Source organism: Kogia breviceps, chromosome 3 (assembly GCF_026419965.1).
Source record: "Kogia breviceps isolate mKogBre1 chromosome 3, mKogBre1 haplotype 1, whole genome shotgun sequence".
Taxonomy (NCBI): domain Eukaryota; kingdom Metazoa; phylum Chordata; class Mammalia; order Artiodactyla; family Physeteridae; genus Kogia; species Kogia breviceps.
This window is the reverse complement of record NC_081312.1, coordinates 39752802-39776950: the sequence shown is the minus strand read 5'-3', so window position 1 is coordinate 39776950 and position 24149 is coordinate 39752802. Positions and strand designations below refer to the sequence as shown.

Sequence of the window (24149 nt, the reverse complement as noted above, 5' to 3'; positions counted from 1 at the left end):
AGATCTAGGGCTGGTCACTTTTTCTCGGCTTCAAAGTGTCTCATTCTTGGAGTCAAAAAGCTCCCTTGCTTAAAAGAAAGTTAACTGACGTCACTACTGGGCACTGTGACGTTTAAGGGCAAATATCACAAAATGTAATTTAATGCCTGTCCCTTCTAGAAGTATTTATCAAGGCAAAGTAGTTGCATTTTTGCCTCCTAGTGAGTCAGGAAAGTTTCTGTGTAAGAACTTTTGTGTAAGTAATTCAGTGAGAATTGTAGCTTATTCTTGAGTTGTAGGAAAGCAGTGGCGTCTGCTTTTCATTCCTGTATCATGGTTGTTGATGTGCCCATGTCCTGCTCTGAGAGACCAAGATGTCCTTGGGGCAGGGGCATATCCATCTGCCCTTTGACACTCCAGTGCCTCGCACGTTATGAGCCTTCCCTCAGTGTTTGTTGAATGAACAAACCAGTGGCTACTTTGGTAGAAAGTGTTAGAGGTTTTCACCCTTTTTTTTGGGGGGGGGTGGTAGTGGGGACCTTAAAGTATATACAGTAAACGAATGTTTTCAAGGGCATCAATTTTATAGAAAGCAGTTTTTATAATTTTCTAAATCGTGGCTTTTCTCCATCCACTGTGGTCGCAGGGCTGTTTTATTTCTGTTTCTAAGCCAGGATTAGCTTTCCACAGTTCTTACGGATGATAGCTTTTTTGAAACTTGCTATCTGCACAGAGGATAGGAGAAAATAGCCATCCCCTCGTTTAATCATAGTATTAAAGAGCTACTCCTGTACTATAAATAGGTTTTTGCCAAATGTGGGTACTTCTGTTCTTTTTTGTAAATCCATGACATTTTTGTTTGATTCAGCAGTTTTTCATCAGGCAGGATCTGGTGACACTTTGCACCTGCCTGGAGGAGAGGACAAAGCCCTCCATCCTCTCGGAAGTTACTGCTAACACACTGTGGATTCAGAGGGTAGCCTGGAATGTTTTCTAATTTTATACATGTACAGATCCTTTCCTCTAGGCTGGACTTAAATTCATTAACTCAAATTCAATACTTCTATCAGGCATCCTTTTTTTTTTTTTTTTTTTTTGTTTTGTTTTGTTTTGTTTTGTTTTGTTTTTTGGTTTTTGTGGTACGCGGGCCTCTCACTGTTGTGGCCCCTCCCGTTGCGGAGCACAGGCTCCGGACGCGCAGGCTCAGCGGCCATGGCTCACGGGCCCAGCTGCTCCGCGGCATGTGGGATCTTCCCGGACCGGGGCACGAACCCGTGTCCCCTGCATCGGCAGGCGGATTCTCAACCACTGCGCCACCAGGGAAGCCCCAGGCATCCTTTTTTGGTAGCTAATCGTTAAAAAAAAAACAAAAAACAAAAAACAAAACTCCCCGGTAGAGAAAGTGTTGGAAGAGACAGAAAAATAAAGGAAAAGAAAAGATCCAATTAGGTACACTACTTAAATACAACCACTAACTTAACATTTTGAACTTTTAGCCCTTTTTTTGGCTTGATTTTACATAGTTGAGATCATACTGAGTATACAGTTTTGTATTCTACTTTCTCATTTAACTTTATAACTTAAATATTTTTCCATGGTATTATAAGCTCTTCATAGACATGAGTGCAGCCTTCCTTTTATAAAATAATGTTGGGATATTTCTTGGCATTTTTATTAGTTCCTTCGAGCACAGTTCCTGGGCTCTGATATCAGAGTGAAGCGAATGAATCAAACGCCGTACAGTTTTCCCACCTAGTCTTGTTCTCCTCTTTCAACATTCAACAAATAAGTGGGCTTTTTTTTCTTTAGCCTGTTGTGGTACTCATTCAGCGACACATCTATAATATATATATATTTTTATTTTTTATTTATTTATTTTTTTGTGGTACGCGGACCTCTCACTGTTGTGGCCTCTCCCGTTGTGGAGCACAGGCTCCGGACACGCGGGCTCAGCAGACATGGCCCACGGGCCCAGCCGCTCCGCGGTATGTGGGATCCTCCTGGACCGGGGCACGAACCCACGCCCCCTGCATCGGCAGGCGGACTCTCAACCACTGCGCCACCAGGGAAGCCCCCTATAATTTTTTATCTAATTTTTTTTTGTCGAATTGTTGGGTAGAGAAGAAGAAATGCTGGTATAGAAGGCAGCCATAGGATTTCAAAAGTGGAATAGGATGGAAGATTCAAGGAAGCCTGCTGGTACTCGATTAGTTCAGTGTTGGTTTTATTATTTTTTAAACCTGTCTTTGTGTCAAAATGAGATTTCATGTTCCTGTAAAAACTTGCAATTTGAGTACTGTGTTTTTTGTGTTGTCCAAGGAAGATTGAAAACCTATAGCATGTATGTACTCATTTGAAGTCTTATGAATGTATTAAATGTATTGCTTTTAAGAGACTGTGATCTTATCTATTTTGAGTTTTTTAAAAAAAGCTTTTTTGGATACATTAAATGGTGCTACGTAAAGGAAAAAAAATTGAATTACCAACAAAATTACCCATATACATACTGTACCAGTAAATAACTCTATTAGCTTTCTTTCTGAAAATCCCTTATATTTACAAGTATAATTCATTCACAAAACTGCACTCCACATAATTGGGACTTAATGCTTCAGCGAAGAAAATGAAAAATGTAGCCTGTCTCCTCAGGGCTGTATAGTCAGATATCTCTTTGTCCTTTGGTGGATTTACACACTTTCTGACATCAAGTTTTGATCAAATGAAGAGCGTATCTCTAGCGATTTGTACAGTCTGGGTGACTACATGAAATAAAACCAGTGAGGCATGGCCTTCCAGGCAGGCCTCTTTAGGCTGGAATTCTTGGTGCCAAGGAGAGCTAAGTCCTAGCCAGGCCATGGCTCCATCCACTGAGTTTTAAATTTTCACTTTGTTTTTTCATTTCTGAGAGTTTTATTTATATCTGCCTAGATATTTTTGATATTTTCTCATTCTTTGATCAGTTTTTTAAGTTCATCATTTATTTCATGAGATATTTCAAACATAATTATTTTACATTCTGTACTTGATAACTTCAATATCTGAAATTCAACAAATCAGTCTATTATTTGTTGTTTCTGCTAACTCTCTCTCATGGTTGGTTCTATCCTTGCTGTATTTGGTAATTTTCATTTGGAGCTCATATTTTTCTTGGATCTAACACGTGGAAGCTGGTGGGCCTAATTTGGGATGCTTCCCTTTAAAGGGGACTTACGTTTGCTGTTTTTTCTGGCTTTTAGGGTTTGTGCTTTGGGAGAAACAACAGCTACAATGAAGGAACATAAATAGTACCAGAGATGCAGTTTCAAAGAATGACAGTAGGTACTTGACAGTTCTTATTTAATCTCGTTGATCAGAGTTGCAAACTAGAATGTACCAGCCATTAGCATCAAAAGCTTTAAAGTTGTTGTGACCCTCTTATACATGATTCTTGTAGCTTCAGTTTCCTTTCTCCTGTAAGAGGTGACAAAACATGGGACTCTAGAATGTGTGAGGAAGTGCAGACACTAGGTATAAGGAAGGACATTTGCATGCTGTCTGTCCAGGCGTCTTCCTATTCTGCAAGGGCTGGTGAGTCTTGGGTGTGTTTATCTTTATGCTCACGTTTGTGTTTTTTAGAAAAGTGAATGATCAATAAATGATTTAAGTTTTATAGTTTTTAAAAAACGTCAGGAACACTACTGTGAGCCAGGAATAGTAATATTCCGGTACGTCTAAAATCATTGGAGTCTCCAGTTTGGGCTCAAAGTTTGGGTTCTTGATTGCAAGAGTTAGCAGTTCAACTCTGCTTCACTGGTCTCCATCCCACTTGCATACGACTTACTGCCACTGCTCTAATTTTGTTTTCATCTTCCCCTTGGAAATTTTCCTTACTTTTTAGTGAGCACAGGAATGCATGAATAATTATTTTTATAGTAATTTATTCAGGAAGAGTTAGAATAGCCTTTACAAGTAGCTGATCGGGCTTCCCTGGTGGCGCAGTGGTTGAGAATCCGCCTGCCGATGCAGGGGACACGGGTTCCTGCCCCGGTCCGGGAAGATCCCACATACCGCGGAGTGGCTAGGCCCGTGAGCCATGGCCGTGGAGCCTGCGCATCCGGAGCCTGTGCTCCGCAACGGGAGAAGCCACAACAGTGAGAGGCCCACGTACCACAAAAAAAAAAAAAAAAAAAAAAAAAAAAAAAGCAGCTGATCTGTCATACTGCCAGAAGTGGGAGTCCCAGGAGTTATTAATTTATCATCACTTTAGAGAAGAGGAAACAAAGGCACAAAGATGTTAAGTAACTTGCCCAAGATCACAGAGCTGCTGAGTGATAAAGCCATTGCTGGAACCCATGCGGTCCAGAACCTACACTTTAACCACCACATACGAGTCTGAATCTCAGGGGAGATTGCACACATATTACAAAGCATTGGTTGTTGAGACCATGAGAGATGATAGGACACCAAGGGAGTGTGGAGGATAGAGCAATGAACTGAGGGTGGAGCACCAATATAAGGAAAATTTGAGGGGAAGAGGACCTTGGAGAAGAACTATTGATAATGATATGAAATGCAGGAGGAAGTGTAAGGAAACAAAGTGTCACACAAGTTGAGGGAATAGAATTTCAAGGAGGGAGTGGTCAGTTAGTCATCATATGCAGCAGTATGATACGATAAAGACCCCAAATTATCCTTTTGAGTTCCGCAATTAGAAAGTCACTGCCTTTATTGAGGGTGCTATAGTCTGAATGTTGAACGTTTCTATCCCCGCAAAATTCATGTTAAAACTTAATCCCCAACGTGATGGTATTTGGAGGTGGGTGGGGCCTTTGGGAGGTGATTAGGTCATGAGAGTGGGGCTCTCATGAATGAGATTAGTGCCCTTATAAAAGAGGCCCCAGTGAGTTCTTATTCCCTTTCCTCTCTGTGAGGACACATGTGAGAAGATGGCCCTCTGTGAACCAGGAAGCAAGTTCTCATCAGACACTGAATGTGCCATTGCCTTGATCTTGGAACCACCAGCCTCCAGAACTGTGAGAAATAAATGGTTGTATTTTAAGGCACCAAGTATATGGCAGTCTGAATGCATTAAGCCAGAGGGTGAATTTTAGTAGTGTGTTGAGGATTAAGTTGGAAGTGATGCACTGTGGATGGATCATTCTTTTCAGAAGTTTGCATGAGGAGAGAAAAATGGATGGTTTGGTGAGAGGGAAGCACAGGATCAAGAGGTCAAGATGTTTAAAGGTTTAGAAAATAGAACTAAGGAGAATGACATAAAAATGAGTTACTAAAACCATAAATTTTATTCTACCTTGAAATATATTATTATTGCAGATCAATGTTTTAAAACTTAGTTACATTTCCCCTTACACGTATCCAGTTCTGTTTTCTTATATCAAATGGAAAAAATATTAAATACTCAGAGGTAAAGTGAAGTGGATATTTTATTTCTTGACAGCCATACTTCCCTCCTTGTCCAAGAGTTATTCCTTAAATAAAAGACAGATTTGAAAAATTATATCTTGTTATTTTAGCTAAAACAAACAAGTATTTTGACAAAGAATCGAAGTTACTTAGCTTGGAGGCAAGAAAGTAACTATGTGGTCCCATAACTTTTGGAGCTTTTCCTTATGATATGAAGAATTAATTATTGAGAATTGTGACCAGTTCTTATCTTTATGAAGGATAAAAAGAAGGAATGGACTTTCATTTTTAAACAGGAATTAGATCTAAATAAGAGCCATTTATTGAACAAGTTTGTTAGCACTGCCTTTGTTTCTTAGTGGCTGATCTCTCAGCATTTAGTAGCTTATCAATACCTCCACTCTGCATTGTTGGAGAAGACCAAAGCGGAAACTCCGGGTCTGAAGTTCCAGGGCTCCAGGCAGTTTTATTACCCTGTGAGGAAACTCTTACTTGGGTCAAATGTTCTCCAATTTTAGGTTGTGTTGGAAATGCCTGGGGAGCTCATTTAATATGCATGTTCCAGAGTCCCATGCTACAGCTTCTGATCCAGTAAGTGCTGGTTGGAGTCTGAGAATATGCATTTTTAGCAAGTTCTTGGCGTGATTCTAGACCAGTTGTGCTGAGGCCCATACTTGGTGAACGTTGGCCTACTCCCGCCTTGGCAAAAATCGACAACTATTAGGATGCATTCTCTGGCCCCTGCACTCCCCCTCCTCCAGGCATACATGATCCCAGGGTTCGTATATGATGCTTGAGCTTTCTAGTATTATTTCTATAACTATGTGTGTGTGTGTGTGTGTGTTTTTTATGCGGTACGAGGGCCTCTCCCGTTGCGGAGCACAGGCTCCGGACGCGCAGGCTCAGCAGCCATGGCTCACGGGCCCAGCCGCTCCGCGGCACGTGGGATCTTCCCGGACCGGGGCACGAACCCGTGTCCCCTGCATCGGCAGGCGGACTCTCAACCACTGCGCCACCAGGGAAGCCCTAAGGAGAGATTCTTAACAGCCCTTCCCTTCTCCCTTCTTCCTTGTTGACAGAACCTACCTCTTGTCAGAGAAGCTCCAAATAATGGGCATTTACTTTCCCAGCCTCCACTGCAGCTAGAGTTGATGCAGGGAGCTTTTTACAAAGATTGTCTTCCCTGACTGCAGAGAGAGATGAGAAGGAATGCCCTCCCCCTTCTTTTGGAAAGTTGTCCTGTGAGGACAGGAGGTTTCATCTTACTGTGATCATGAGGGGGGACTGCTGCCAACAGACTCAGGATAGCCAAGGAGGAAGAGGGAAGGAGTCTGACTTTCCACTGACACTGTTGAGATGCCAAACTAACCACGGGACCACCCACCTTTGGATTCCTCATTATAGGAGACAACACAACGTTCTTACTGTTTAATCCACCCTTATGCATTGTCTGTAGTTGAAAACATCCCGTACTCATTCCTTTTACTTTCTTAGAGAAAAGTCCTATCGCTAATGACCCGTGGGGGATGGTAGAACTTACAGATAGATTGGGGCAGTTGAGACTTAGGGGGACCTTTGTCTAACACCATATTAAACACATCTTGTTTGTTGGCAAACCATGCATGCAGAGTTCCTCTTCATCACTACAGTAAAAGAATGATAAGAAAAAAGTGATTGTGTGTGTGGCTTGTCAGAAAAGGCCTGAGACTCCTTCCCAGGCTTCCCTGTTTCCCCAGAATGGCATGGGCACGTCATCCTTCCCCTCAAAAGCAACGGGAAGGTCAAGGAGAAAGAGTCAGACCCGGAGAGGCTTTGGGTGCAGGTAAGAGGACAGAGCAATGGATGCCGCACTCGTGGGGGGGCCATTCCTGACTGAGGAGGTCTGATGAGCTCTGAAATTCAGACAAGTGGTCCCTCACAGGGAGGAGACAGTGCCCGAGGGCCAAATACCTCTTCATATTCCTGATGCTTTATAACCCTTTCCTCCAGATGTTTCCACAACTGCAAGAAAAAGTGGGAAGGGAAATCTCGGAATTGCCTCTGAATTGATGGAGTTTATAGCGAACTGACTCAAATCAAGGTTCCCAATAATAGGTGGAATTCGGACTTGGGCCAGAAAGTAAACTTAGCTGTAGAAAAGCGAATTTTTTTCTTTTACATATTTGATAAGGGCAGAAGTATCTTTCCTTCTGAACAATCCTCTATCTTAAAAAACAAAACAAAAAAACCAATCTCACCTCAAGCCTGTTCTCCTCTGAAGCTCCATTCCTCATTCCCTGTACTGCCAAACTTTTGGAGAGAATTATTTATATCAGGGCCTCTACCTCTTTGAGGTCTACTTATTCCTTAACCCTCCTCATCTGACATCTGGCTCCAGGCTAATAAACTTGCTTTCGAACTGGTCATTCAGAAAACAATTATTGAACTTATACGTTGTTATGATTTTTCCTCTTTCTGACTTACACAGATAGGCTCAATTAATGAATAAAGAACCTCACCAATGTTCAACTGACCCTTCAAATGACTTCAAACCCAAATCACCATCTTCCCCCTCCAATCATCTTAACCTCCTGGTTTGTGAGCCTCCAACAAGGTCAAAATTCCAGGGTCATATTTAATCCTTTTTTTCTCCCCCTGTTCTCCATCTAACCCATTTCAAGTCTTTCTGCGTTGGGGCCTACCACAGAGGGTTGGTGTGAAAGCCAAATGAGTCAGATCTCTGAGGTTAATTATAAGTGTGCTTCAGAATCACCTGTGTTAAACACAAAAAGATCGAAAACAAACAACGACAAAATGATGCCCTCAGTCCCACTTCAGATGTACTGGCTCTGGATATGGGGCCCAATCAGAATATCCATGTCTCCCTCATCTGTGCTCTGTGGATGGATCAGAAAGGAGTCCTGGCTTGTTCCCTGGTTGCTTTCTGTGTCTGCCCAGCCAAATGGGAGCTGCTTCTGCCCCTGCCTTACTTCAGTGTCTTCTCAGTGTCTACCCGAGGGCTGGGATGATTCCTACTGGGATCCCTACTGATTGGGTGGAAGGTGCTTCCCCAAATGCGTCAAACAGATGTATCTGTAAGAAGTAAATAGCCACCATATGCTTCAGGACACATGTCTGAGTCATTTGATTGTTTACATCAGGGACATGGGGGCGTCTCAGGTACCACTCCCCCTGATATACGAAGAGCCCATCAGAAATTTGTTTCTGGACTTCAAGAACATTCATACATCTCTCACAGATGGCTTCAGCTTGGAGCCCTCCTGAATCATGAAGGGCCTGGGAGGCACAAAACTCATTCATTGGCTCCCTCATTCAGTCTGATTCAGGGTACTCAAGGATCCACTCACAGTCAGCTGGTAGGGCTGGGTTGGGCCGGTGCTCATCTGTTAATCAGTTGCTCATCCAGGTGGCATCCAGTTAGTTGGCCATTTATTCAATCCTTCATTTATTCACGCAGGCCTCCGTCATATAGCCATTCACCCACCCATCCAACAGATATTTACTGAGAGCCTACTATGTGCCAGACACTGATTTCACACTGGAGACAAAACAGATGGTAACGCGAGAAGCACGGGAGCCTTGGAACCTACCAGGGTGGTGGTGGGCGGGTTTCCCAGGAGTTCTCGGGCCAGGAGATTAGTGTCCTGCACCTGGCTGAGCGTCGCCGCCCACTCTTAACTCTCTTTTCCTGCTTTGCTCCTTCCAGTGTTTGGAGGTGCCAAGCCGCAGGCAAGAAGGTCGAGGCGAGGATGAGATGGACATTGGAAAAGGTGAGACGGAAACGAGAACGTAGCGGGGAACGTGGTGGGAAAGGAGCGAGGCCAGGGGCGTTCTTCCAAGTGGCTGCGTTCATTGTCTTAGGGGGAGGGTCTCGGAGGGAGGACACGCGCTTCGAGGCGGGGAGGGGTGAGTCAGCCGCCGGGCTCCGGGGCTCGGCCGGCTCTGCCCGCGGGCCTGGGCTCTCGGGGCTCGGGGCGGCGCGGCGCGGGCGCGCGGCGGGAGGAGCTGTGCGCGGCGCGGGCCCCGAACGCGCGGGGCCTGGCGAGGAGCGCGCCGGCCCGGCTCGGCGCCGGTACCCCAGGCGCGGGCGGCCGCCCCGCAGCCCCGGGCCGGACCATGGCGACCGACAGTAAGTGCGCTCGGGCGGCGGAGGCCGCGGGTGGGAGGCCGCGGGGCCCGGGGGTGGGAAGTCCTCCTGTTTCCGACGCCCGCCTTTGTGCAGGGCTCTCGGGAGCCGCGGCCGGGTGCCCTCTCACCCCTCCGTCGGTCACCCTGTGCGGCCGGGCAGGACTGGAGAGGCGCAGGAGGCCCTGGCAGCCCGTCCCGGAGGGATGTGGCAGAAGGGCGTGCGGTGGACGCCCAGGTGGAGGGGACGCTCGATGCCGCGGGGCAGCGGGCCTTGCCAACGCAGCCCTTTGGGGGGTGTCCCCGGGCTAGAGCCGACCTTTGGGGAGCCCTGCCACCCAGGCGCCGCGAGCTCTTCGCGCTGCATTCAAGGTTCACCCCGAGTTCTGGGCTGGGTTTGTGTGCTTGCCTTCTGGGCATAAGGGTGGCCTGACCAATCGGCTGCCCAGTGGCCCCAGCCGGGCCATGTTCCCAGCGGCCGCAGATCGTATCTGGTCACCATGGACAGTGAACGAGGTGAGCACGCGGACGTGTCAGGTTAAAACTACTGAACGGAAGTGTTGCACGGCGCTGGGTTGGCCTGCTTTCGGCATCTTGGCACCACTGCTTTTTGGAAATGGAAGCACATCTATGAAAGCTGATTAAGTTAGCTGGGTTGGAAGCTGGGTGCGTGTTGGTGGAACCTCAAAGGGAGGTCCGAGTAAAACCACTGGTCACACTTGCCGCGTACCTAGCATGCAGGAGGTGTTGTGTCTGAGCCCCTAGTACAGACCTGGCACATGTTAGGGGCTTCAATGAATGAATGAATGAATGGTGTACTGGCTGGAGAGGCCCTTTGGTAGGCATCTTTGAAAGGTGAGAAGGGACAAAGATGGGAAGATGGGGGTCAGCATTTCTGCGATAATTTATTATTGTTTTTCTTTTAAACAAACTATTATCCCAGCCAAGAACACAGCTTTGCTATAGTGCAGAGAACATGGGTTTCTGTAGCCAAACAGACCTGTATTTGAAACCTCTGAAATTCACTTCCATGGGACCATGGAAGGTTCCAAATGACCTCAGTTTCTTTATCTTTAAAGTCAGGACAAATCTGTCACATCTCCTGCATGGTGATGAGCACATCGTAGGCTCTTAGTACAGGGTGGTTGCCCTCTTTCTTTGCCATCAGTTTATATGTGTGGAGATACCAACATGCTCTCCCCCTTTTTAAATGAAAAAATCTAGATCAGGTGTTTTTAATAAAATTGGCTTATTTGAGCCAAGCCTTTTTTTCTCTGCTCATTTATAAAAAGTGTAGTTTAGCTCACTTTTTTTTTGTCTAGGAAAAGAAATTATGGATTTAGCCTTTTATTAACAAGGTAATACTCAAAAAAGAGTAAGATAATTAGATTTGGCCTTATTCTTGTATTTCTTAAAAACAAAGGCAAAGGGGCCTGAAGTATCTGTAGGCAATTTTTTGCATCCCACAAATGCTGTGGGACAGTGTACCATTATTCATTTTCTTATATTTAGGGTAAAGATGATACATTTGGTATCCTAGAAAAAAAATTGGCCGTGCTCTGCCCAATTTATTTAGAGAAATATTTCTTCGACTTCCTTACAAGCTATATTCAACTCTACTGAAGAATCAAATTTTAGCCCATTTGTTTTGTTTATGGAAAAAATGGTAATGATATTCAACCAGCTTAGCTCTTGAGCTAATTTTTAGGTGCAATCTTAATTATGTTCGTTCTCAGCTGGCATGGAGCTGAAACTATGAAAGGTTTCCAGAGGTAGAGGATAATTAGTTTGTCTTTGTTCTCATTCAGAAGTAGAGTGAGAGACTTACTATGTGTCCCTACTAGGGAAATGAAAAGAAGGGAAGTATTCTCAGCCAGTGTCTTGAAAAATTCTCTCCAAATCTTGACCATATCTACAGCTTACAGTCCCACAATTCTCTTACAGTTAGCATAAAGGTGATCTCAGCTTGGTTGCTTATTAGAATTACTCCAAGAGCTTTCAAAAATACTTTGACATCATTATTATTTTAAATAATGCATCTCAGATTTTAATCTGTATCAGAATCACCTGAGGGCTTGTTAAAACAGATTGCTGGGCTTCCCTGGTGGCGCAGTGGTTGAGCGTCCGCCTGCCGATGCAGGGGACACGGGTTTGTGCGCTGGTCCGGGAAGATCCCACATGCCGCGGAGCGTCTGGGCCTGTGAACCATGGCCGCTGAGCCTGCGCGTCCGGAGCCTGTGCTCCGCAACGGGAGAGGCCATAACAGTGAGAGGCCCGCGTACCGCAAAAAAAAAAAACCCCACCAGATTGCTGGCCCTCCCAGAGTCTGTGATTCAGTAAGCCTGGGTTGTAGTCCGAGAATTTTGTGTTTCTGTCAAGTTCCAGGTGAAGCAACCATGCTCCCTGTCCTTCTCTCATCTGTAAGTGTGGGAATGATAGGCGAGAGGCAGGTAGGAGCACAGAGTGACAGTCCCTTCTTCAGTCCTGTCACTGTGTGGCGGGTACATGGCCTCATGAACATAAATCAAATCTGGGCACTGTTGCCTTAGGGCTATAGCTGACTGCTTTCTCTATTTTTGTCCCCCGAGAAATTTCCCCTTGAGAGAAAAATTAGTTCTAAAGCCGAGCAAAACCTGAATCCTCTCCAGTCATTTCTGGAAGGAATCCAGAAGGACCTCCTTTATGAATGTGGTATGTAAATGTGTATAAAATAGAGATATTTAAAAAATATTTGCCTGGCAACTTATAATGTTCACCAAAAAGAATGTAACAAATAGAACGAAAATGTCCTTATGTTCGGACAGCATGCTGTCCGAGGGCAGATTCCAGAGGAAGACTGAAGACTCTGAGAGCCTCACCTTGGTTTTCAGAGAGTGATGGTGAAATGATAAGGATCTTTGAGACCTTCAAACTAAATTCCCCTTGGGCTATGCATGTTTTTATTTGTATAACTCAGGTTTATAAGATCTTTAAAAGGTTGAAACAGTTGGGACGAATTGTAATAGAAGAAAGGTGAGACTAGTAGGAAAAAACCCCCCAAAACCCTGTTAATATGAGCAGCCTGGTTATTATATAAAGTGGTGGTACATAGATATTTGACCTATGTTTCTTGAGTTTCTCAGTAATAAGTATTGAAATAGAGCAGGGCCCTATGTTCCTTGCCCCCCATGTCCTCCACCTGCCTTTTGTCTGTGGGAAAACTTCAGCGGTAGAATAAGTTTAATCAGAGAAGTGAGAAAATGCAGAAACAAAGGAAAGCAGTCCAACAGGAGTAAATAATAATAGTTTAGTCATTAAGCACAGTTAAGTACCTTTAGTTCCTCCTCAAGGGCTGTAGATAATATTCTGAGCCCTGTCCTGTGAGCTGTCTTGTGGATACTAAAACCTCCACCAGGTGGAAGAAGTTAACTACGTGATGACCAGGCTGTAGCCGTGACATAAGCTGCCACAATTCCAAGAATTGGCCTCAAGGCAGTGGGAACAAACTGACCCTGGAACTGAAGATTAATCGTATTTAAAACAATCAAGATGATGCTGGTCAGACCACCACATGACCGATTTCAAGATGAGTGGCACAGCTGACTGTACTGTTTCTGCATGTAGCCCCCTCCCTTCACCTATAAAAACTCTTGCCCAGAGGGAAGAGATATGGGAACATATGTATATGTATAACTGATTCAGTTTGTTGTAAAGGAAAAACTAACACACTATTGTAAAACAATTATACTCCAATAAAGATGTTAAAAAAAAAAAAAAAGAAACTCTTGCCCACTGATTGTTGGGTGGGGGGTGGGCTTTGGACAGAAGTCTGCCTCCCCCCGCCCCACCCCCCTCAAGTTTGTCGGCATCCAAAAGAAAGCAAACTTTCCTTTCCACCAACCTTGCCTCTTTATTGGCTTTTGAGTGGCAAGCTGCCGGACCCCTCTTTTCGGTTACAGTGTTGCAGATAGTTTTGTGTTTCCAGATCATAGTGAAGTATTTTTCTCTTTTTCTTCCATTTATGTCGTTCGTTCCATTACTAATACTTCCCCTTATGAGTCTTGTTAAAGTCACTGTAGTCTGTTTCATTATAAGCATAATTTCTCAGGAACTGCCAGGCATGTTTGGGCAATGTTGGAAATATGTAATGGTATTATGCCCTGGAAATCTCGGGGCATTCTTGGGTGGATGGGTCTTTGGGGGCTGTTGTGGATGAATATTTGGCGTCACCAGGGAAATATCTAGTCCCCATCTGGTTGCTCCTGGTTTACTGGTTGGTAGTGTGTCATTTTGGCCGGGTGCATCCACAGGTTGCTACCCTACAGGCCATTCCTCCCTCCGCTTACTGGTCGACAACCTGGAATTTCCTTCTTCCCCATCCTACTTATCCCAGCAGCAATTTCCACTCTGCTTAGTCCTAGAGGACAGAAGGAAGAGAAAGCAGGGGAGGGAAAAATCAAATTTAGGCTCTAAGCAGGTAAAGGTTAGGGATCTCTGCTAAACAGTTACACTTGAGATGTTCAGGACTTAGGATGTAGAGGAGTTAAAAGAAAATTGCTTGACTTTGAGTGAAAAAGTACTCAAATTCTTGAGTAAACTTATTTGTAGGTTTTTAATATTTATTATGATTGGAAATGATGCCAACTAAAAAATACAGACAAAAAGAGTTAGAAAATGACTACTTTGCAACCATCATAGTAACACTTGATTCATACAGTAATCATCCATGGATGATAAAGTATTGTGTGAAAACTTGAAGACCAGAATATTTACATTTTGGGGGAATTTCCCCACAGATTTCGTATTAATTGCAAAAGGGGAAAGGGTAATGTTACAGTGCAGAAACGTTGGGGTTCACTACCTTAACCAAACCATCAAAGTTAGCATCACTAGTAATAGGGCAAACTGGTATCCTATGCTTCCTGATCTGAAGCCCTGAGAAGGATACAGCGACACTTATGCCAAAAACACAGAACCTGGTCCTAATCAGGAGGAAATATCAGACAAGCCCACATTTGGAGAGGTTCCACAAAAGTCAGTGTCATGAAAGATGCCTGAGGCACTCTTCCAGATTGAAGGAGACTGAAGAGATAAGTAAATGCAATAGATGGTTTTGGATCTGACCCAAATCAGGAAAAAATGCTACAAAGGACAAATTTTAATAATTGGGGAAATTTGAATATGGATTGTATGTTGGATAATAGCCTTGTATCAATGTTAGATTCCCTAAATAGGATGTTTTTACTGCAGTTTGGAAGGGACTGTCTTCCTTAGTAAGGGAAACTGGAGTCCTTAAGGGGTAAGGGGACATGATGTCTGCAACTAAATCTCAAATGGTTTAGGAGAAAAATGTTTGTGTATATGTGTGCATATTTATGTATATGTGTGTTATACAAGAAAGAAGGAGATAAAATATGCCAAATCTTAACATTTGGTGAATCTAGGTGTTCTTTGTACTATTCTTGCAACTCTTCTGTAAATTTGAAAAACAAAACAAAGCATATGGTTCCATGTAAATTTTAGGATTATTTATTCTAGTTCTGTGAAAAATGTCATGGGTAATTTGATAGGGATCACATTAAATCTGTAGATTGCTTTGGGTAGTATGGCCATTTTAACAATATTAATTCTTCCAATCCAAGAGCATGGGATATCTTTCCATTTCTTTGAATTATCTTCAGTTTCCTTTATTAATGTTTTATAGTTCTCAGCATATAAGTCTTTGCCTCCTTGGTCAGGTTTATTCCTAAGTATTTTTCTTTTTTTTTAATGAGATTTTTAAAAGGTATTTTTTTTTTTTACATTCCCTGTCTGATACATATGTATAACTGAGTCACTTTGCTGTGTAGCAGAAATTAATAAAACATTGTAAATCAACTATACTTCGATTTAAAAAAAACCCATAAATGACAGTACTGGGATGCTGATCTGTAGTTCTAGGCATTGTGGTCTTACTATTTAGTTTACTTTTTGAAAGAAATAATGTTGAAAGACTCAATTCTGGACTCCTAATTCTGGTTGGAGATGATGATCACAAAACTTTTTATTATGGAAAATTTCATGTACATATGACAGAAGAGAGAATAGTATAATGAACTCTATGTACTCAGGTAACCCAGCTTTAAAAATTATCAGCATTTTGCATTTACATACCCGCTCTCCCCCTCCCCCGTTTTTAGGTGCTATTTTGAAAGCAATTCCAAGACAACATGTTATTTAACCACTGATGTTCAGTGTGCTTCTGTGTACATTTTTTTTTCTCCCATAACCCTCATGCTGCTATTGCACTTAAGAAAAGTAACAATTCTGTAATACAAGATGATAGCATTTAGAACTTGTTAGTGTTGCAGGATAGTAACCAGAGTTCTGAGAAACGCACTGATTTGACAATATGGGTTGTGCACTTGTTCTAAGTTTGAAAAGCTGACAAAGCCTGCGTAATTATAAACGGTGTAGAAGAAAGAGTCTGAGAAGCTGCTTGTTTTTGTTTTGTTTTCCAAACTCCTCCTTCTGTTTTTAAACCAAGAATTAAATTCCTGAAGAAAACATAAAGATGGGTAAGGAGACAGTATTCTGGACCAATTTATTCATTTGATGTTATCCTAATGAAACATTCTGAATGACTAATTTCATACTATTTGAGTAGAATTCCCTAAGTTTAAATTTCAGCATGACATTTTTGATTTAGTAAGTCCAGTGAAGCTTTTTTTTTGACTGAGCTGACTTTCTAATGTTTTGTAATAGAAATGGGTCAGATCTCTTGGGAGGAGTAAACCTCCTGAGTGTGGGTAGATGTGGATGACATTTATTCTTTTAGGTCACTAGGATATCATTTAGTAATTAATTACTATTATTTAGCATTATGGATTGATTTAAAACATGCCCATTATGCCATTTGACAATGATTATCTGTATGTTAAAATGATGGTAAAATGATTGACAGCTCTTTCTAATAAATTAGGGAGGTATCTGAAGCACATATTGCAAACAAAATTCTTATGTGCAGTTATCACCCTTGCATTAAGGGACTATGCACAACTGATTTTAGGCAGTTTAAATTTATGCATAGATACTATCCCTTTAGATTTTCTTATTACCAGAGTATAATATTTTTGAGAGTTCTAATCTTAGGAATATACTAAGTCACATTTTATAGTTTGACTTACAATGGAGCAAAGGTTAAGAGACATATAATGATTTTATCCACCCTATGTGAAAATGTCCCTGGCTTATATACTAGTATATTTATATACTACTTTAATCATAATCTGTTACCAATCAAAATTAGAATTTCAATTGAGTTAGCTCAATAGAAAGTTCAAAAGATTGATGGACTCTCTGTGGGATGGTCGAAGAAAGCACAGGCCTAGTTTCAGAGATGCCCACGTTTTGAACTCTGGCCCTGCCACTTGCTGGCTTGGTAACCTCAGGGAAGTTGTTTAACTTCCTGGAGGCTTTGTGTTTTTCCCCTCTGAGGAGTTGCAAGTTGAATTAACTGAGATTGTGCACACAGTAGCCATTAAATAATTGTCTGTCTCCTCCCTCCCTACAACGTCCTTCCCATAGTATGTGCCTTATGTTACAAGAAAGGTCCGACCTTCAGAAATGGGGTCCCTAGTCATTGATTCCATTTTTCCTTGCGAAGAATATAAAATGAAGACCAAAGGATCTGTTTAGAAATGTAAGACTGAAGGGAAGAGACTCCAGGAGAAATCACTGGAAGGTGCAGAACTCAGATTTTACGTAGCAGTATTAATCGTGATGTGTTCTTTTCCATTGCTCATTGTTTTGTGCAAGTGTGGTGCAGCGTGTGAGTACGTGGGCTTGTGGTGCATATGCGTACATACAGCCTTTAACAACCTGGAAGGTTTCAGTGCTGGGCTCTTAGAGGGGCTCCAACAACTGCCTCTTTTACTGAAGATCCAGGAACATTCTGGGATCCTCTCTTCTGATTGGCTCTCGGGGATCTCTCCGCGCTTTGTGGCCTGCCTCTTGTGTGGCCATGACTGATGGGTAGAGGTAGCACTGGGTGGAGGTTGCTTTAGGGTGTGTCCTCAGAGCTGGCTCTGAAGTCTTACAAAAGCTTGTCCAATGATGATGATAAGCCTGAGGATATTGCTGGTGGTCCCATTACTGAGCTCTAAAAAGGCTTAATCTTCTGGTACTGTCCGTATATAATGACCTCATCTGCCTGCTGTTGCTGCTGGTCCTGACCTTGGCCATCCAGGTTCTGAGAGTCGCCTTTCTCTGTTTCACTCCTGCCCTGGGAGGCCCTCTCACTGCGCATCTTGTTAGTCCCTGTTTCTCTTGCTTCCCAGCTCATTCTGTAATCTCTGTACCTGCCGATTGTTGCTTTGTTTGTTTGTTTGTTTTCCTTTGGTTTCAATATTCCTTTGAGTTTTGGCTGAGACACACTGACTTTGTCAGTCTCAGGTTTGTAGAGTCCCCAGAAGCTAGGCTGCCTTCAACCAGCCTGCCGCTGCTTCTCTACAGGGAGGAGGTGGAAGACAAGCCTTCACCCCTCAGCCCCTACCATCCTTTCCTTAGACTTTTTAGAGATACATTGTAACGCTTTCCCTAATGTGTCTATTTGCATAAAATCAATTGTTAGATTTTAGGGGTGATAATTACCATCCTAATTATAGCTATACATGTTATTTTTGTTTGTGCTCTCCCTGTATTTGTTATCTATTTGCTGAATAACAAATTACAACAAACTTAGTGGATTAAAACAACACACATTTGTCAGCTCTCTAGGTTAGGAGTCTGGGCAGGGCTTCTGGAAATCAGGAGTCTGCAAGGCTGCAATTAAGCTGTCAGCCAGGGCTGGGTTCTCATCCGAAGGCCTGAGGCTTGACTGGGGAAGGATCACCTTCCAAGCTCACATAGTGTTGGCAAGACTCATGCCCTGAAAAGACTTGGGCTTGTGGGCTGATGGACTGAGGGCCTCAATCTCTTGCTGGCTCTTGGCTGGAGGTCATCCTTAGATGTGAGCCTCCCCAGTATGGCCACTTACTTCATCAAAGCTAGGAAGGGACAGAGTCTCCTACCAAGACAGGTATTAAAATCTTTGTCATATTCCATTGGTTAGAAGCAAGTTATAGATTCTGGCTAAACTCAAAATGAAGGGATTATACAAGGGCATGACTGCTAAGAGATGGGGACATTTGGAGACCATCTTAGGTTCTGTCTGCCATACTCCCATGAGACTTTTGTATCTACATCTTCAATTGTATTTTTGTTCGGAGTATCACATTTCTCTTTTAAACTTTAGATAACATTGTTTTTTTTTTTTTCGGTACGCGGGCCTCTCACTGTTGTGGCCTCTCCCGTTGCGGAGCACAGGCTCCGGACGCGCAGGCTCAGCGGCCATGGCTCACGGGCCCAGCCGCTCCGCAGGACGTGGGATCTTCCCGGACCGGGGCACGAACCTGAGTCCCCTGCCTCGGCAGGCGGATTCTCAACCACTGTGCCACCAGGGAAGCCCACTTTAGATAACATTGGGATGGTAAAGTCTGCAATGATAATTGCCTTTCTCAGAAAAGAAATTGATCTCCTCCCTCCTACCAGAGAGCTGATGTGCTGTAGGAGGATGGTGGTGGAAGGGGGGCACGGAAGGTAATGTTTGGCCTTTGAACTGTTACTGGGAAAGTCATATCTGAATGAGATGCTGCTGCAGGGAGCTTGAATAAGCAGAAGACTGCATGCCTTGTGAATTCATTTTATGAAAGCTGTTACAAAATTATAAAAATGAAAACACTCACATTCTTTTTGGAAAAATTAAAAAGTAAAGGAAGTCAGGACGAAGCTGTGAAATTTGAGTTGAGAGTTGGTGAACAACACAGTAAGAACAGTAAGGGGGATGAGAATTGTGTCAGAGAGAAGCTGTTCTGTCTCAGGGGCAAATGGATTTTATGAAGGCTTCTTGCTAGCATGTGAGGCATCACATGGGGATAGGAGACTATTTAAAGTTTAAGGCTCTGTATGCTTGTACTGTATACTCTTACAAGTGCTTTTATCCATTTCAAATCTTTTTTTTTTGGACTTAGTAAGAGGGTGACAGATACCTGGAAACTAGACATTTCATTACTGCCTGATAGTATCGTTCTGTGCAATGACAAACTACCATTTGAATTCTTCCTTCAAAATTATTGACCCTTAGTTAGTTAGAGCTTAGAAAATGAAACTGTTCGGAAAAGGTTTGCCTAATGGAAAGTATTGATTTTGATTTCATGTCCCTTTCTTGAAACTCAGAGCTCTTTCATTTTTGGTTGCTACTTATCACCTGAAAGCTATTCTATAGTAAAAGAGCTGTAACCAGAGTCATTAGCTCCTTGTAATCGAGATAAGACTATCTTAGTCTTTAGAAATTGAGTTAGCTCCCTGAGACAAGCATTTCTGGCTTCTTCTTTTTTTTTTTTTTTTGCGGTACGCAGGCCTCTCACTGCTGTGGCCTCTCCCGTTGCGGAGCACAGGGCTCCGGATGAGCAGGCTCAGTGGCCATGGCTCACAGGCCCAGCCGCTCCGTGGCATGTGGAATCTTCCCGGACCAGGTCACGAACCCGTGTCCCCTGCATCGGCAGGTGGATTCTCAACCACTGCGCCACCAGGGAAGCCCCAGCATTTCTGTTTTTATCTGATAAAATCACTGTTTATAAAATGAATAGAAAGGGAGAGTCTGAAATTAATATCTTAAAAAGGTGCCTCTCCCCCATTGTGGTCCAGATCACATGCTGTTTTGTCTTTGACGTCTTTATCAACTCTCCCAAACAGAATCCATCATTCATTTTACTTATACCTCTTCGGTTATATTTTTCTATTTTAACTTCTGTCTATTCTATATGCCCCTTGAGGAAAAGATCTACTTTTAGGTATATTTCCTCAACTTTGTCATTCTACTGAATAAGCATGGTGGCCTGCATAGAGTAACCATTCAGATGTTTGCTAAATTCAGTCTGTTTCTTTACTGTGAGCCTCCTCTTTCCTGGATCCCATCCTTTACACAGTTCTCACAGTGTGGACCTGGGAACCCAGGGTGGTCAAGGTCCCTAAGACTTTTAGAGAGTCAGCAAGGTCAAAACTACTTTTATAACATGAACAATGTTTTCATGTTTCAGTGACCCTTGAACAATGTTTTCTGTCTCTTACTCTGTGCATGCATGCATGTAGGCCCAGCTTTTATCATCTTGTGAGTTTGGGAGGTGAATATGTCCAGTGGTCTTTCCCTTCATTTGGGGGCTCTTCCCAAAGACCCTGTTTTCAGTACAGAACTTCATCCTTACCACCAGAGATGACTGGTTCATTAAACCCAGAGCCTTTCTGCTTGGCCATTAGATACTAGGAGTGTAGTGATATCTCATTGTTTTAATTCACATTCCTGATGAGATGTGGAGCATCTTTTAATATGCTTATTTGACATCTGAATATATTTTTTTGTGAGGTATTTGTTAAGGTCTTGATCCATTTTTTAATTGAGTGGTTTGTTTCCTTATTTTTGAGTTATATAGTTCTTTGTACATTTTGGATAACTGTCCTTTATCACCTGTACCTTTTGCAAATATTTTCTCCTAGTCTATGGCTTGTCTTCTAATTCTCTTGACATTGTCTTTCACAGAGCAGAAGTTATTTTAATGAAGTCCAGTTTATCAATTTTTCATGGATCTTGCCTTTTGTGTTGTATCTAAAAAGGCATCACCATACCCAGGGTCATTTAGGTTTTCTCCTGTGTTATCTTCTAGGAGCTTGATACTTTTGTGTTTTACATTTAGGTCTTTAATCCATTTTGAATTAATTTTTGTGGAGAGTGTAAGGTCTGTGTCTAGATTAATTTTTTTGCAAGTGATGTCCAGTTGTTTTGTACCATTTGTTGAAGAGACTGTTTTTGCTCCATTGTATTGCCTTTGAGGCTTTGTCAACGATCAGTTAACTATATTTATGGGATTCTATTTCTGGGCTATTTTGTTCCATTAATCTGTTTATTCTTTCTCCAATACTACACTGTCTTGATTACTGTAACTACTAGTTAATCTTGTATTCAGGTAACTTAAGTCTTCCAACTTTGTTCTTCTCCTTCAATGTTGTGTTGGCTATTTTGGGTCTTTTGCCTCAATGTACAAACTTTAGAATCAGTTTGTTGATATCCACAATATAACTTGCTGGGGTTTTTAGTGGGATTGCTTTGCATGTATAGATCAATTTGGGAAGACCTGACATCTTGAAAATATTGAGTCTTCCTATCCATGAACATAGTGTATCTCTCCATTTATTTAGTTCTTCTTTGATTTCCTTTATCAGAGTTTTATAGTTTTCCTCATATAGATCTTATAATATTTTGTTAGATTTATACTGAAGTATTTTTTGTGTGTGATTTGTTTTTATTTATCTTGTTCAAGACATTTTCAATATTAATTCTCAGCTCCCTAATTCTGGAAAGTTCTTAGTCACTATCCTTTGAGCATTACATCTCCCCCTATTTCCCCTGCCCCCAGTTCTTTCCTTCTTAAACATTATTAGACTGACATATGTTGCAGCTTCTCTTTCTGTGTTTCATATCTATTAACCACTCATTCAGTGATACTCATTCTTTCTCTTTTCTTTCTTCCCTTCCCCCATCTCCTAATTTCTTCAGATTTGTTTTCCACTTCAGCAGTTCTCTCTCTTTTTTTTTTTTTTGGTGGTATGCGGGCCTCTCACTGTTGCGGCCTCTCCCATCGAGGAGCACAGGTTCCGGACGCGCAGGCTCAGCGGCCATGGCTCATGGGCCCAGCCGCTCCGCGGCATGTGGGATCTTCCCGGACCGGGGCACGAACCCGTGTCCCCTGCATCGGCAGGCGGACTCTCAACCACTGCGCCACCAGGGAAGCCCCAGCAGTTCTCTTTTAACTTAGATCTAGTCTGCTATTTAACCTACTGATCATTTTTCATTCCAGTGATAAATTTTTATTTAAAAAATTGATTACTTAAAAAAAATCTGTTCTTTTTCCTATAGTGTCTTATTTCTTCATTATGGTTTCTAAATTATTTAAAAACATGATTCTTTTCTAGTCTATTGTTTTTACTTCTTGGTGTGTCAATTTTGGGGTCTGCTACTCACTCTTATGGTGATTTGTTTCCTTATGTGGTCTGTGATATTTAATTTTGGTAGTTTATTGTTAGAGTTTTCCGTAAGCCCTGAGCTGTGGAAGAGTTGCTAAGGGTAAAGATTTTAATGTGTGTTTGCTGGATCCCTAGGGATTTTAGTGGTCTTGGATCACTTTATATATTAACTATTCATTTGCATTCTTAAACTACGCATGGAGAAAAAACTTAGACCCCCTCATCTTGTGTGAGCTTAGAATTTCCATTTTTTACAGGTGATTCTTTTTTTTTTTTTTTTTTTCAACTCAAGGTCTGGGACACTCAGCAATGTCTTTGCTCTTTCTTGGGCTAGTGAGCAGGCTCTGAATAGTCTTAATTTTTGCTTGAAAGAGTGTTCTTCATGGTGGTCTGGGCTTCATTTTGGCAGGGAGTTCTGGATGGAGCTTTAGTGCCTGTTATTCATCCTCGTGTAGGCCCATCACCCCTAAATCTGAGACTAAAACCCCAGTGGATTTCTGAGGCTTTGGCTTAGCTTTCCTTTGATTTTGAAATCTGGGGTATATTTGTCTTTTGGAGCTCATGTATGTAATTAGATTTAGTTCATTGGTTATATTTAATCTGGAGCTCCCATGTGTCTGTAATGGGAAGGGCACATCCATATCAGCTCTGTATATACCACATGGCCTGAATTCACATTTGATGTAGATCACCATCCATATATCCAGTTATATTGGTATATAAATACTACTTGGTGTTCTGCTTTTTTTTTTCTCTTTTGGAATTATTTGTTAAGCACATTGTTGTATTTCAATTACCCATTATTTGAGAAAGGTGTATGGTGTTTCCTGTATTAACATATGATGGCACATAGCCTAGCATCCCTACAAAACTGGACGTGTGTCTGGTAATATCTTTCTGTTTTCAAAGAACTTGTTCTAGTTTCATTAAGGCCTTAAAGAAACATACATTTTATAAATCCCGATTTTTATCTGCATTAAGCACATGAAGATACTGAGAGTAAGAGAAATGATTGTATTATTTACTATGACAAAAGATTTTCAATGAAGGAGGCAGTGTGTTGATCTATATTTATGGATGCTAAAAATCAGTTAATATAGACTGGCGCTTTGAGTAGCAGAAAACATAGTACAGTAATGTGTACTGTACTAACGTGCCTTTTCACTAAGTAATATATTGTGAATGTTGTCTCATGGATGGTGATTATTTTATTATTTATTTTGTCAATCACCTTTTCATGGAGAAGTGAAAGATTAGAAAAATACTGCCATAAATATAGTTGAATTTATCTTTTTATACTGTCTTATTATTTACTTCTAGATGTGGAACTGCTGAGTCAAAGAGTATACTCATTTTTTTTTCATTCAACAAACATTTATTCAGCGCCTACTATGTGCCAGACACTGTGTTAGTTGCATGGGATATATCAGTGAACAAAACAGACAAAGGTCTCTGAGGTGAAGGAGCTTACAAGGGATATATACTCATTTGATATTTTGATGTTGCCAAATTTCCCTTTGGGGAGATTGCACCAATTTGCACTCTCACCAGCAGTGTATTGATAACAA

At 42.2% G+C, this 24149-nt stretch overlaps 1 protein-coding gene across 10 annotated transcripts in view; it reads left to right on the top strand.

Moving 5' to 3' along the window:
* Window positions 1-8731: 8731 nt before the first annotated feature.
* Window positions 8732-24149, top strand: part of SYT16 (synaptotagmin 16) — a 251577-nt gene continuing 236159 nt past the window's right edge. For 2 of the 10 annotated variants that reach the window (XM_067028380.1, XM_067028378.1), the window contains exon 1: window positions 9422-9511. In XM_067028380.1, the coding sequence (XP_066884481.1) occupies window positions 9499-9511 (13 nt within the window). In that variant the 5' untranslated portion in view covers window positions 9422-9498. Of the gene's footprint in view, window positions 8939-8997; window positions 9153-9421; window positions 9512-24149 lie in introns of those variants that run through there. The other 8 variants (XM_067028371.1, XM_059056022.2, XM_067028376.1 and 5 more) reach the window with 6 other exon arrangements.